The sequence below is a fragment of the Tetrao urogallus genome, assembly GCF_951394365.1.
Source record: "Tetrao urogallus genome assembly, chromosome: 20".
Classification (NCBI taxonomy): domain Eukaryota; kingdom Metazoa; phylum Chordata; class Aves; order Galliformes; family Phasianidae; genus Tetrao; species Tetrao urogallus.
The window spans coordinates 6,595,980-6,609,949 of record NC_136833.1 but is presented as its reverse complement, the minus strand read 5'-3'; the positions used below and the strand labels follow the sequence as shown (position 1 = coordinate 6,609,949).

At 41.1% G+C, this 13,970-nt stretch overlaps 1 protein-coding gene across 2 annotated transcripts in view; it reads right to left on the bottom strand.

Annotated features, from left to right (window-relative positions):
- Window positions 1–13,645, bottom strand: part of SPECC1 (sperm antigen with calponin homology and coiled-coil domains 1) — a gene marked incomplete at both ends in the record, with an annotated part of 56,592 nt that extends 42,947 nt beyond the window's left edge. For both annotated transcript variants that reach the window (XM_079545114.1, XM_079545115.1), the window contains 2 exons: window positions 11,377–11,512; window positions 13,499–13,645. In XM_079545114.1, the coding sequence (XP_079401240.1) occupies window positions 11,377–11,512; window positions 13,499–13,645 (283 nt within the window). The remainder of the gene's footprint in view (window positions 1–11,376; window positions 11,513–13,498) is intronic.
- Window positions 13,646–13,970: the final 325 nt, after the last annotated feature.

Here is a 13,970-nt window from a genome sequence, read left to right as displayed (position 1 = left end):
AAAACTAATTCTACTGATGAACTGCAGCAATATTCACTACTGTTTTTACAACTTATTTTTGGTACTACTTCACAGGTGTTTTCCTTCTAAAAACTCAACATGCTCATTACATTCAAGTATTCAGAGCACTTGGAGATAGTTATTACTTACCCACTTTGCAAGCAGGAGAGTTTTGGCAAAGATGGTGCAAACTTTGGTCACAACACCACAAAACAAAGTTCTTACAAATTATTTTTAAAATGGTTTAAAGTAGGTTTAAAGTTTGAAGTCAGGAAAGACCCGTAGATTGTATATTGTCCCTGGTTCCTGTTGAAACACTCTTGCACTCTTAGCAACGTGTAGAGTCATCTGAATTGATACTTGACTGTTGCAATCCTGTAAACCTTTGGTTCCAATACACCCATTAGACATCAGCAGGGGGTTACTTCAAAAAAGCATGCAATGTATCTAACGTCCACTTTCTCTGTCTTCACCTCTCTGACATTTTCTAGCTAAATTTCTTTCAGAGTCCAACAAAGTAAGGTGCCTACTTCAAACCGCTGTGCTTGGGCCCAACAATTTACTTCCTGTTCTCAATAGCACTGACCTTGAACTTGGGGTTACCACTGCTGTGCCCGTATATCTTGCATCCTGACTGTTAGCAGGCAGAGTCAGGCCCCCAGAACGTTGCTTCTGCCCTGTATTATTTTATTCATAGGTTTTAAACTAAGGTTGATCTTTGTAGTAAAACGGTAGCTACATCAGGCCAAAAGCTGTGCACGCCCATGTCCTGCTTCTTGTACCCACGCTCAACAGAAAACCTACCAAAGCACTTTTACTCTCTTAAGCATCTGGAAATAAGCATTTAATCCAGGTTACAATATACATCATAACAGAGGCATTCAGAGCCAGATTTTTAAAGACTTCTGTTTTCTTTAAAAATCTGTCTTTTAAAATGATGTCCGATGGCATCGATAGAAGGAAGAAGAGTTTTAAAGACCTGTCTGTGGCAACCCAGCACAGTAAGTGCTGGGATGAAAGACTGAAGATGAAACATGCAGTGTCTACAAGATTTCCTGAGAAGAAAAACAAACCAGATGACACTGGATATTGCAAGGACAACAGAAGAACTGATTTCTGTAGTTAAATCTGGAACATGAACTACATCAATAAAGAGCCCTGTCTAAAAGGGACACAAATACTGCTGATGTCTTTACGTTATCCTCTGACTTTCAGCATGTGAGATCTCACACATGGAATATGTACTCACAATTCATCATCTGCTTTGGTGTTCCTGAAAGTTTTTTTCGTAATTAAACTACGTTTTGAGCACACAGTTCAGTATAAAATCTGGGTTTTAGTCATGTTTATATGTTATGAACCAGGAGATCAAACTAAAACAAGACTTAGTGTGGTCTACATTTAAAAACTAAAAAGCTTTAAAAATTTATAGATGCTACAGAAATATAACCCTTCCCCCTTCAAATAAATAAATCGCAGGACAAGATTAAACAAAGGTTGAAAGAGGTTTTCTAAACCCACAGGGAGTCTGCATTCATTTGTCATTTAAATTAATAGTAATAAGCTGTTCAAATTCTGCCACCGGCCCTAAAAAATCATAGCCAACCTTCCCAAACTCTGACCAGAATTTAGCAGTGCTACCCGTGCCATTATCCATCGCCCCACAGTTTATCAGCCCTCCTCAAATGACAGTAACAGGGTTGGTTTCAGCAACACCTCCATAGCTTGCAGTGGGATGATTTCAGAGACCACGTTTGGAGCAGCAGTACTTTCCAGCCCAAAGCTGAAGTTCCCCTTAGGGCAGCATTTCTTCTGGTGACTGGGTACTGGCAGCTTTTGTGTTCCTCATTAGCCTGCTGATTAACATACTGCTAGAGAGTTCTCCACTACACCTCACTGCTGTTCTAGCACTCACTAGCTGATCTACTGTGATCGATTCTAGAGCAGCAATGCAACACCTTCTGCACAACCCCAGAGCTCAGCTATACAGGTTCACTTGTAAAACAATAGCTACACATCTAGACAAAAGCAACGAAGAAACACTGATCACTCAATAACAGCTTCAACTAAATTTTGTGAATGGAAATCCCACACAACAATAAGGCACACAGCGCCAGGAAATCCAACTGATGCTGGTTTCTGTACGTCGGAGCAGTCTGAGCCTGAACAGGAACTAGCAGCAGAAATCTGTGGGCCTACTGTTTTTCCTCATTCGGTATTAGGGCAGCAAACAAAATGAATCAAAGGGCAGTACTTCAGCATCAGGAACAAATCATTATTATCTCCAAGCTTACGGTAGAGACATCTGGCACAAAGGGAAGTAGATATACCTGACTCCTGGCTTTCTATAAAAGCTGCTACTGATTAACATGCAAAGCATTACACTTCTGAAAGACAATGGTGGGAAGACCGTCCACAGAGGCATCATTTTAAATTCTAAGGCCTGGAAAATATCAGGCTGGAGGCCACAAACAATAGTAAAAGCTAAGACACCAGGCTGCAGATTCTAAGAAATTGTATGTACATCATTAGATTAGCTCTGTAACTTTTTAGCTGCATCATGCAGACTAAACAAAATAACACCCATCAGGCACCCCAGGTCCCTCCTTTGTCAGCATTCTGTTCTGACCAAAGGATTTCTTTCAGAAATTCCCCCGAGGATGATGCTGAGAGCTCAGGTATGGAACTGTAATGAATACCATTTACAAGTTACGAGGTAAACAGCCTTAATTCCACTGGCCCAAAGCTGTCAGCATTACCTATGCCAACAGCCTCTTTTTCCATCGGCAGGACGCTGCAGGTAAGCTCCCGAGAACAAAACCCCAACCCCTGCAGTTACAGCCCTGCAAGCTGCAGGCAGCAGCCCCGGCGTTGCGCAGGGCTGGGCAGGCAGCCGCCCGGCCGTACAGACCTTGGTCGTGCTCCTCCGCTCGCCCAGGCTGGTTGCCCATCTTCAGTCACCGCCAGCTCTTCCCCAGGCTCCTCTAGGACCCCATGCTCTCAGAGACAGACCTGCCTTTATCTGCTGGTAACGTCTGCGCTCCGGTCAACTTACAAAGGAAAAAAAAGTCAGCTCCTTCCTAGTTCCTGGCACCAGGAACAGAGCCTGCTGCTCATGCTGGAGCAGCTGTGGCTCTCCCTCCTACCTCATTACAATATTATGCACTGAAGGCCGGCCTGTGCAGTTAATTAGCTGCCTGACTGCTGGAATAAAAGGAGGGGAGAAAGAGAGGCAGAAAAAAAGAGAGCTCGCAGAGAAAGAAAGAGCGACTCAACGAGCAGTGGAGGCCACTCAGAGGCGGTAGCAGCGAATTGCAGGCAGCTGAGAGGCACCGATTGTGATTAAGCCCCCTGAAGCCTGAAACCAGCTCCACCACAGACAAGAAATCACCCTGGAAACTTAAGCAGGACTTCTGCGTCCCGGTGGAGCCACATCTGATGTGGAGCCGTGGCAGCAGGGGGTGACTGGCCCCAGAGCTCTGTCATACACCAGTAAATTTGATTACAAATATGATCTGCGTACCATATCTCTATCATCAACATTTTTTTTGACCACACCTTGTAGTGCAAGAAGAGCTGCGTGTGGCAGTTCACAGACTGGCTGATGGCTGATCTTCCTTTGAAATAAATCAAGATGCTTCTCACTAATGGAGTCATGACACACATTGGAAACAAGAACCCTGAACAGCTCCAGCAATCTGCATTCTCTGCATGGACAATTAACACAGTTACCTTCTTCAAGTCTCCAACAAGGAGGTTATAAACAAATTAATACAGTAACACACTGAAAGGTTATTTCAGATCAAAACAGGCTGAAAATAAAACACGCAGCAATTAAGATAGCCAATTGTGAATCTATTGATTCAAATTAAAAGAGATTGTTCCATAAGACAGAAAAACTCTTTCTAAGACTTCAGCGTAACAGGGAGTTAGTCGTCAACTGTAATTTGTCATTGTTCACTCCATGGATGAAGCTAAAAGCTTATATACATCTGTTTGGTTTGGAAGACAATAAACAAAACCCCTGTCTATTTTATGACTTGACGAGTATGAAATGCTTTAATGAATAAACAATGTAAGTTCTATAAAAAATAACACATTATCAATGATGCTTTTCCTAGAAGCCATCTCATGGTCTCTTGAGCTTTGGTATTCAACATGTCCATCAGTTTCCTCAGAAGAGAAGATACAAATGTCCTCCAACTGCTCTTGAAACATCTCTGACACAAAGAGATTTTCTTGTATTATAGATTAAAGAGCAACGCCTGCTTTTCATCAACAGAATTCAGAGGAACTGCATTAGCCAATACAATCTCTTGGGCTGATACATTCTGACACTAACTATTCATCATCTCAACACCAGCTCTCTACTTCAGTAATATGAAAGGGGTATCAGAATCCCAGTACAGTGTGAGGGTAGAGCTTGAAGTAACTACAGAATGTAACCACAGAGCCAGAGCAAACACGCTTAAGATCTGAACACTGTGCAGGTATCACTACTGGAAGAACCAATCTGCTATTTTTGACAGCAGCGTGAAACACAAGTCAGAAATTCTACCACCACAATAGGGCGAGTCAGGCATAAGACTACAAGACCAAACCCACAGCAAAAGGTAGAATTCAAGTTTTAAAAACAGCTAAGCCTGAGAAGAGCCTATGGATATCGAGATTAGCATTCATGGAGCATGAAGCTCAAACAGAGGAAGAAAGGATCTGGCACAAGACTTCTAGAACAGTACAGTGCTATGAAATTATGACAGATTCTTGGCTAAATCCATAGGCTACTATTTATTTTCTGAATACTTTACATTTTTTGCCTTCCTCCTCAGTAATAAAGGTGAATGACTAAACCATTTCATCATTCTAAAGTAGACTAGCTGGTTTCTCCATAGGCACGAAGACTGCCTGACTCATCCCTTTGCACTATTCACTTGTGGGACTGCCTAAAAAGACAATAGTCCACAGACACCCTTTTCTAAGTAATAAGAATGAGAATGAGTTACACAAGGTGTGAAGCAGACAACTTTTTCAAATAGCAAGTGAAAGGACTTATCTGCCAGGCACAGCCCTCCTTCTGTCCTGCTCTCACTGCACAGCAGATTAATTAGCATAACTTTTGAAATCTTAAATTACAATCCACGGTCAAAAGAAGGTTGCAAGTGCTGCAGAATGCTCTCAGATTTCCAGCTGGATAACTGGCACTCTCTTCGGAAAGAGAAGGTCTAGAGAAGACACTGCTGAGCACGACCTCCAGAGAGTGGACCTGCTGGCCAAGACTGAACCGAACAAGTTCTACATGTAGATGCTGACCATCAATACCAGTGTTCACACCACCGTCCTCTGCTTATTCTATTCATGCTGAACATTTTCTGAGCACTAAGTGCTACTTATGAACCCATTCAGCATGTAGCTGTCAACCCCTCCCTCTTACCTTATAGTATCGAAGTCTAATGCAAGCCACAGATGCTGGAAAAAAAAACACAAAAAACAACCAAACAGTGGAAAAATAATAATAAAAGGAATGCCAAGCCCTCTCCTGATATGCATACTTGTCAGACCAGGCCCGCTTCGCATTCCTTTCTTTCCCTCCCTCTCATTCTCAAAGTGCAAAGAGAATGGCATTCTGCCAAAGCATTCTGGCTGTGATACATTTAGGCCCTGAGACTGTTAGGGATCATTTCTCTTCAAACTAGCTGAAGGAAAGCTGATAATTAACCTACAGTAGGTAGGCAACACAAAGTTGCGTTGACTTTGCTGGACAACTTTAGTAAAAAAGACTGAAAACGAAAACAAACAGAGATCACAGATGTCTGTTTAGTGCACTGTTCTGAGACTATCCAAGCAAGCCCCCCTATCTGTTTAGGTATCCCTAGCAAACCTTTTCTGATCTTCACAGTTTGCTTATAACTGTAATGGAACTTCCCTATATGTGCCAGCTTGAGCCAATTAACTGTCAACAGTTTAATGAGTCAAGTAATTACATCTAAGATTCTGCATTTCGGTATCCCTAGCACACACCAAATCCTCTTAGCTGGCTCAGCTCCCAGGGCTGTAAGCATGTGCCAACAAAGTCATTCTCAGGAATATACATGAGACAAAAGGGTCTTCTGTGTTTCACAGGTTGTCCTAACAGAAAGCTGCACGCAAAACATTAGAATGCTTTAATAGAGACCCAGTGCAGCAGAGGCAAGCTGTGCAGTGCATTAAGATGGCAGCAAAAATGAGAAGGGCACATCCTGCAGACAGCGTTGTCAGCAGAAGTTAATTTCTACTTGTTTAATAATGCAAGATGACTGCAGCCAGTCTGTGAATGCCTCTCAGAGAAGTTGTTATCCATAACAGAATCAGGTAACAGAAATCCCAACAGACAGCCACTGTAATGAATTGCTCTCATTCCATTCCTGGCTATAGAAGGAGGCTCATGTAAAACATCCAGCAACAGAACAAAAGAATAATGATGCTGGTCAACCATCATACGTCAGCTCTGAACAAAAAGAAAAAAGGCTAAAATCTTCAATGGTGCTGAAATTTAGTTGAATTACTTCATTCCCAGGGAAATCATTTTGTTAAGTCAGAGATGTGAAGGTTCAGATTCATTCACATTCGCACAAACACATTACCTGCAGATGTTTGAGTGCACGTGGGTGTCAATATATACATCCAGCTACATGTGGAGCTGTGGTGCAAATGCAGATGAGCATTTTTGTTGCTTTGTGTGCTAAATTTCTGCAGTATTTCTTGTCTCTTTGTCAAGGTGTCACTCAAATACAATCATTTGTTTTTTGACTCTTTTCTTTCTATATCATTTCCAAAGTAAAAACAAATAAACCTCTTTTTCTTGATAAGAAGCATCACACAAGAGCTGTCTCTTGTACATGGAAAGGGTAGCAAAATGCAACCAGCCTTCCAGATGAAAATTTAAAGCATATTTATTATTCTTGGGAAAGCCCAGATGAGTTCAGTCATTTGGTTTCTAGTGGAGTCTCGTGGAACAGAGCACACCAATCTCATTAGTGCCTCTCACACCTGCCTGTATCTTTCACAAAAACGAGACAGTAACCAAGCTGAATGCAAAGCACAGCAACCCTCTGCAAACCTGCAGTAGTGTTTGATGTGACAGATCACAAAAAGCAGACGCTGTCAAAAGTGGATGTACAGGGAAGGAGAAAGACCCCAAGGTCAGAACGCTGTCCTTCAAAGGTATCATTTTCCTTTTTTTCTATTTTAATTGGGGTCTATTAGCATCTTAAGAAGAATTAAACTGCCAGATTTTGCAGTGATTTTTTTTTAAAGCTTTTATTAAGAGTTATCCTCATTCAGAAAAGAGTTATCCTCATTAACTAAGCATCATCATCATCAACAGAGAAAAGCTACACACAACAAGCCTGTGAGAGAAATCAGGACTTTCCCTTTTTACATGACTAAATGAAAGTGATGAGCAAACAGATTAAGTTGGACAAAAGGACAGCAAGTGCTCAGCTGGAACTAGGAAGGAATTGAAGATATACAGGCACCATATCCAGCCACTGGGACATGAGCTCTGCCAACCCCACACGAATATGGATGACAGAAAACTCAAAAGCTGAGGCCTCCCTTATGGGAGCTGTACATTGCTCAAACCAAATAAACTGTTCCATGATCTGTCTCCTTTCGTAGCCTTTACCAATTAGGCCAAAATTCTTTGTCTTTTTCTTTCACTATTTAAATTGCTGGCATTATTAAAACAGCATGCTTTGTACAGCTTCATTTCTAGTGCTGGTAACGTTCTTTTTTAGGATTAGGGGGCTTTGAACAGGTAACCTGCAGTTCAATTCCCAACACAAGAAGCTTAGGAGATCATTTTAACTCTTCATTTCTTTTGAGTTTTCCTCTCCTATATTTCTGCATTGTCACTGCCTTCAGCTATCGATGTTCATCAACTCTGAAGGCCTACACAGAAAGCAACACACTTTTCTTGTTCTGGCTGTAAAACATCCAAGATATCTAGAAATAATAAGTTGGACAATTATAACACTGGTATTGATGACTTCCTACGTTTCTATGTAAAATTCAATAGCTCTCTATATAATTTTAGACTTCACTTAGGTTTAAAGAAATAAGCTAATGAAGCAGACAGGGAAAACAAGAACAGCTAGCTGTTCTTCACATTTCAGGGATAACCAATACTTCATACTCCAGCTGGCAGAGCTTTATACAGAAATCAATGTATCTGTGAGAAATGGGAATGCTTTCAGATTACATGTGCACAGCACAGCCGAGTCGCACACCCCGGCTCTCTTTTCCAGTGTCCAAATTGTAAAGCACAAGACTTTTTTTTTTCTGTTGTTGAACCTGACAGATAATAACTGCCGGCACTGAAATAACAGCAAGGAAGCATATGAATGTGATTAAAGTAGGGAGCCTTGAGGGAAATGTTCAGAAAGTGTTCGAATTGAGAATGCGTAGGGAGTAGGAGAACAGAAACAGGATTTGGAATGACTTCCAGGATCCACTGAGCAGGCAACTTCACCTTTCTGAACCTCAAACTCTCTATTTGCATGTCAATGTTACCATGCAAAGCTCTTCACAAAAAGCAAATGGCCATGCAAGCAGCTTTGGAATTCTTCGACTGTGAAATGGCAGAGTTCAAGGCTATTTCTTTTATAAACCTTGAAGGTTCAGCATCTGAACAATCACTAGTTTCCTATAATCCTGAAACTGAAGACGAAATAATTTTCTATATTTAAACATTTTACAAGAATTTATTTACTTTACGGCTTTACAGGTTGGATAGCTTTCCAAGTGCATTCATTTCAGTAAGCATTTTCCAAGATTAGTGATCTCCCCATTTTCTTCTTCCTGTTCTGCAGTTTTTTTCCAGCTCTATTTCTTCTGAAGCACTAAAAGCAATGCAAGACCTCTGTAAATTTGGTTTTTAACATAACAGCAAATAGCTACCTCAGGACAGAACATGGACAGCCAGAGCACCGGATGAGGAAGCAGAATCCAAGACTTTTCTCCGTGTGTCGTTTCCCATTACTTGGGGGTTTTAAAACTGCCAAGCAGAGGCAAAGCCAAACATCACGGCAGAGAACTCCCAGCCAGAATTCCTCTCCAGTTCCATTTGCTCAGCTCCACTTGGCAAGATTGGAGACATGCAATTGGCTTCATCTTCCTTTAAGCCACTTACAATTTACTGCGTTAGCTTCCAACAAGGAAGGCAAGGGGAGTGTACGTCAGCAAAAGGCAAGAATGAATAACCTAAACCACACCAAGGGCAGCATACAAATAACCCTACTTAAACACGCAATCTTGGTGTCAATTATTTATTATCTGCAGCATTTGGAACATGTGCTGTTGCTCAAGGTTAAGACACAAATACCAGGCAGTCACACCCCAAAAAGAAACATTTTTTGCTGCTACAAAATACTGAAATACCAAATGAGCATCACCCGAATGTACCTGGAACTAATATACATTTCCTTTCTGTAAAATAATCAAAGCACTCCCTTGAATAACAAAGGAAACCCAACATAAAAAGCACAAACAAGGCAGGGAAAAGAAATAATGTCTGCATTTAAGAAATGAAAGGAAAACACAGAACTGAAGAAGGAAATCAGGGGAGCCAAAGAAAGGGGTTTCAGAACAGAATTTCAAGATTTATGCAGCTGGCTGTGTACACAAACATCTGCATTTCTCAACTACAGGAACGTTATTTCTTGGCTTAGCTCCACAGTCAGCTAGAATTTCAGAGTCATCTTGATCACAATCAGAGGTTATTTGTGATGCTATTTCAATGAAGGACAGCAGCTGAAACTTAGCATTCTTTCTACTTAATGTTCTCAGCAACATGTTCTGTCCTCTGTCATAACTGATTTTATTTTTTTTCCCCTCTAAGCAATGATACATTGTATTATAATAATGCTTCTGGTATTTTTTCCACAGTGCAACCATCTAGAATTACATCTTGTAACCTTGCTTACTAATATCTAGTCTTTTAGTGGCCATGATAGTGACAAATATTCTCAGAATCTAGGCAGATTTCTAAACAATCTTTTGGACTATGAAACCACTGTGAAAATTAAGACATACAACATCCACACTGCTGTGCGTAGCTCCTGTAAGACCTGAGCTTTTCTCTCTAGGCTCAAAGAAAATTTTGAGGGATAACATATTCTTAGCGTTTATCTGAAACCTTTTTATCATGTATTTAAAGCAGTCATCATCATAAATCTCAGTTCCCCTCCCCTCCATCCAGTTATTACACACAAATGCAGAAGGAGGCTCTCTATTCCAGTGCTAGTATTTTTGTATCTGACACATGTATTTCATTCTGAACTCCCTGCAGTGCTGTTTTCCTGGCTGTATTCCCAGGATCCTGTATTGCATTCTCTGTGCAGGTTCTCTACTCTCCTTGTTATTCCTCTCTCAAGCATCTTTAGCTAGCATCATGCCTCTTTATTGGCTGGAAAATCTCAAATGGCTGTGGATACAACTAAACATTTAAAGCTGAGGATTTACACACCAATTAACTGCAGAACAAGATCTGTGTTTGGGTTGTTAAGATGCATCATTTCCATTAGGGGCTACAGGGTTGCATATATTAAAAAAAAAAAAAAAAAAAAAGCAACAAAGGCTTGAATGAGAATTCTCTTTCTGGTTACTTTCATTGTTCTGTTTCACAGCCAAACCCTGCAGAGGCTGTGACAAATTGCGAGGTCATGATCAAATTTAATAACATCTCACATTCCCCTGGAAATGCTACCAGGGAGCAGACAAAAGAAAGCATTTGCTGAGCTCCTAGGGGAAAACAAAGTATTTGCTCAGAAGGCCTTGGTATGCAGATGGTGTCGCTGCCTTTAGAAATGGGCTTAGATCTGAAGTCAATAGGAACAAGCTGGTGGGGATGGCACAGAGGGAGGGAACATGCTGCAATGTAGCTTAGGAGGACAACCTCCACACAAGATGGTAGCGCTGGCTCTTTGTTCCTGCATTTCTGCTGTTTCCCAGGGACAGATTGATAACTTCTCTGCTCAATCAATTAAAGGAAAAGTGATTGCTGTATACACATAGGGTGAAAATTAAGTAAGTAAAGAACAAGCTTTCAAATGGCCGCGTCCTTCTGCGAGCTGCGCATCTCCCCTGGCAGCCCGAATTACCAGAAGGCAGCCAGTGCCACCGCGTGGCCACTCGGCGCTCAGTTTCTTCTTCCCCTACGTTACTGACCAAGCAGGATACACCAAAACATGAGCCCGTAAGGCACAACAGGTTCCTGTTCAGTATGCTGAATATTACAGCAGGTAAGTTATAACTGTGCTACAAGGTGAAAAGAGGGAAAACTCAAACAGGTTCTCAGCAAACCAAGCGCATTTCACATCAAGTACACTTTGTACCAACCTGTGCTGGGCTTCAGCCGACTCTCCGCAAGCTCAGAAATCGCTCCAGTTGTAATGGTTTTCTTCAGTCTAGAAACTCCAGAAGCTGCTGTCACTCCCGGTTTTGTAAGCATATCATCGCTGCACGCCCTCTTCAGCTATAATAAAGAGATTCTGTGAGCAACCAGAAGAATCAGAAATTGACTATTCCCATGAAGCCGTTTCAAAAGCCAGGTTCATGGGAGAAAAGGACCATTTTCATTAAGTAACCCAGCAGAAATATTGCTAAAAATCCTATCTTATTTTCAATTTATTTTTTATATTACTTGTATTGCGTTCTAGATTTTTGAGAAGTGGGTTAAGGGACTATACCATTTCAAGACCAAAGATGAAAAACAGGAACAAGTGTTTAAATTAGCAAGTAACTAAGATGATGGGAGAAAAATTCTACAGTAGTAGAGTACTGGGTATTGCCAGCTTCTCAGATGCTGCCCTGAACAGCAACCATTGGATTTCCTCACTGGTTTACAGTTATTGAAATATTTAGGTCTCTGCATTTCAGTGCCAGCTGACACATTCCATGTCATGAAAGAAGAACTATTTGCCTTACATGCTACTTTACAGTATATTTTTTAAAAATGGTATATGATATCACTATATATTATTCACATGCCTTATTGTACAAGAGAAAGCAAGGAACTGTTGTTGCTGTGCTGCCTTTCTTGGGACGGGAATTTGCTTTTAAGTTTACTCTAAAGCAGAACACTGAAGTACCAAATCATCTCAGAACTTTTGGTCAGCTGCTTCCCCATTTCTGTACCTCTCACAGCTTATGTACTTCTGATAAAAACCTGAATGCATTTCTCTTGAAAGTAAAGCATTCTAAAAGACCAAAGCTAGAGACTCCTCAGAAGGGTATTTTCCTATCCTTCACAGTTTGTGGACACCTAAGCTGTTTTCACAAATCAAAACCAAATTCTTAGAGGTTTTTTAGTGACACAAGGGGGGTCCACAAGCCACAGGCTGAAAACCACTGCTCAGGTTGAAAAAGAATGCACATGATGATGTACGTTCATCTAGTTAACAGTTTCTAAACATGAAATCTTAAAGCAAAATAAGATCTCTCTCAACTCCAATTTTTTCTCCTTTTTGTCTCTGACTCAGTCTGTGGCTTCCTGGACCCCATGAGCATGCAAGTTTCAGAAGCTGCTGCTGATCTGCTTCCGGAAACCAAACAATGTTTCACCTTCTGCCAGAAGTTTTTTCAGCTCCCCCTTAGAAGCAGAAAGGAATAATTTGAACTTTCTGACAATTTAGAGACCTCAGCAACCTCTCTACATAACTTAGTCAATGAATCCTCCTTTACAGCAGCAACTGTTAGCTTTTCCTAACTCTCTTTTTTCAAATATACTAGAGGGATGCTCTGAAAGCAATGCCTCCTATTTTATGATGTTGGACCACGATGTTCACAGCAGATGTTGGTGGCATAGCAGTAGAGGCTGAACTTTTCCACCAGGACTGACTGAACTTTGTTGCCGTGCAACAGATGGCAGCAGAGAGGCAGTCTGACAAAACACTGACATGCAGTGCACATGAGGCAAAGGTGCCCAATACCTCCATGCAGAAAAAATTGCATCTGTGGCATTCATCAGTGCTTGCTGAATGATGATGGAGACCAAACAGTAGATGTGAGAACACTGAGGCATTTCAGCAGTGATGACATGGCCAATGGATCCCCTTCACTGGAGCAGATTTTTTTATTTCTGTTTTTAAACAAGCGTGGCATTCAGATTCACGTTCTTCACTGGTTCATAGCTAATGGTGGTGACTATGCTGACAAATTGTATTTTGTAGCTGAGAATTTGCTCTATCAAGTAGTGCTATTGTGCTTCGTACCTTCCAGTTTCCATGGAAATAAATCGGAGGCATTACTTTTGGAGTGACCTATGTAAACTGATGATCCTGCATTTGCAGGTGTTCAACAATGTGAAAATATCAGCTGTAATTAGGAAGAAAATCCTCTGCATTTAACATATATGCAAATCAATCATATCAAATTTCTGGACTAGTCTCTTCAGCAGCATCCCTGTGAGGTGCAAAAAACAAGGCAGAAATGCTTGCACAGCCCCGACTGGATTTAGTACCTTGCTGAGCCGAGATTCAAAGGCGAGTGAAGTCGAGGACTTGGATGTCTTCATCCCTGATGAAGCGGTGGAAAGTGACTTTCCTCTGTCAACCCCATGACTTCCTTGCTTTGACACTGCACTCCAAGGCCTGGCAGTACTCTTCATTTTTTCTCCCCCCCAGTAACTCAGTCTACAGACCCTAAAAAAAAAAAAAAAAAAAAAAAAAAAAAAAAAGTGTTAAAAAGTGTCTTTTCATCTGAGAGAGCAAAGCTGAGATACCTGGCATGAGTTTAAAGAGCTGAAAAGGATTGGTCAAATTTTGTTCCTTCTTTTATAAACATAAGACCTCAGCCTATAGTGTTCTTTAGTATACAGGCTGCAGCCATTCATACTTTTAACAATGTCTGGAAACATGAAACAACACAGACAGAACAAGGATTTCTGTTGGGACTCTGCAAGTCAGAAACCTCTGTCAACCACAGCAGAAAAC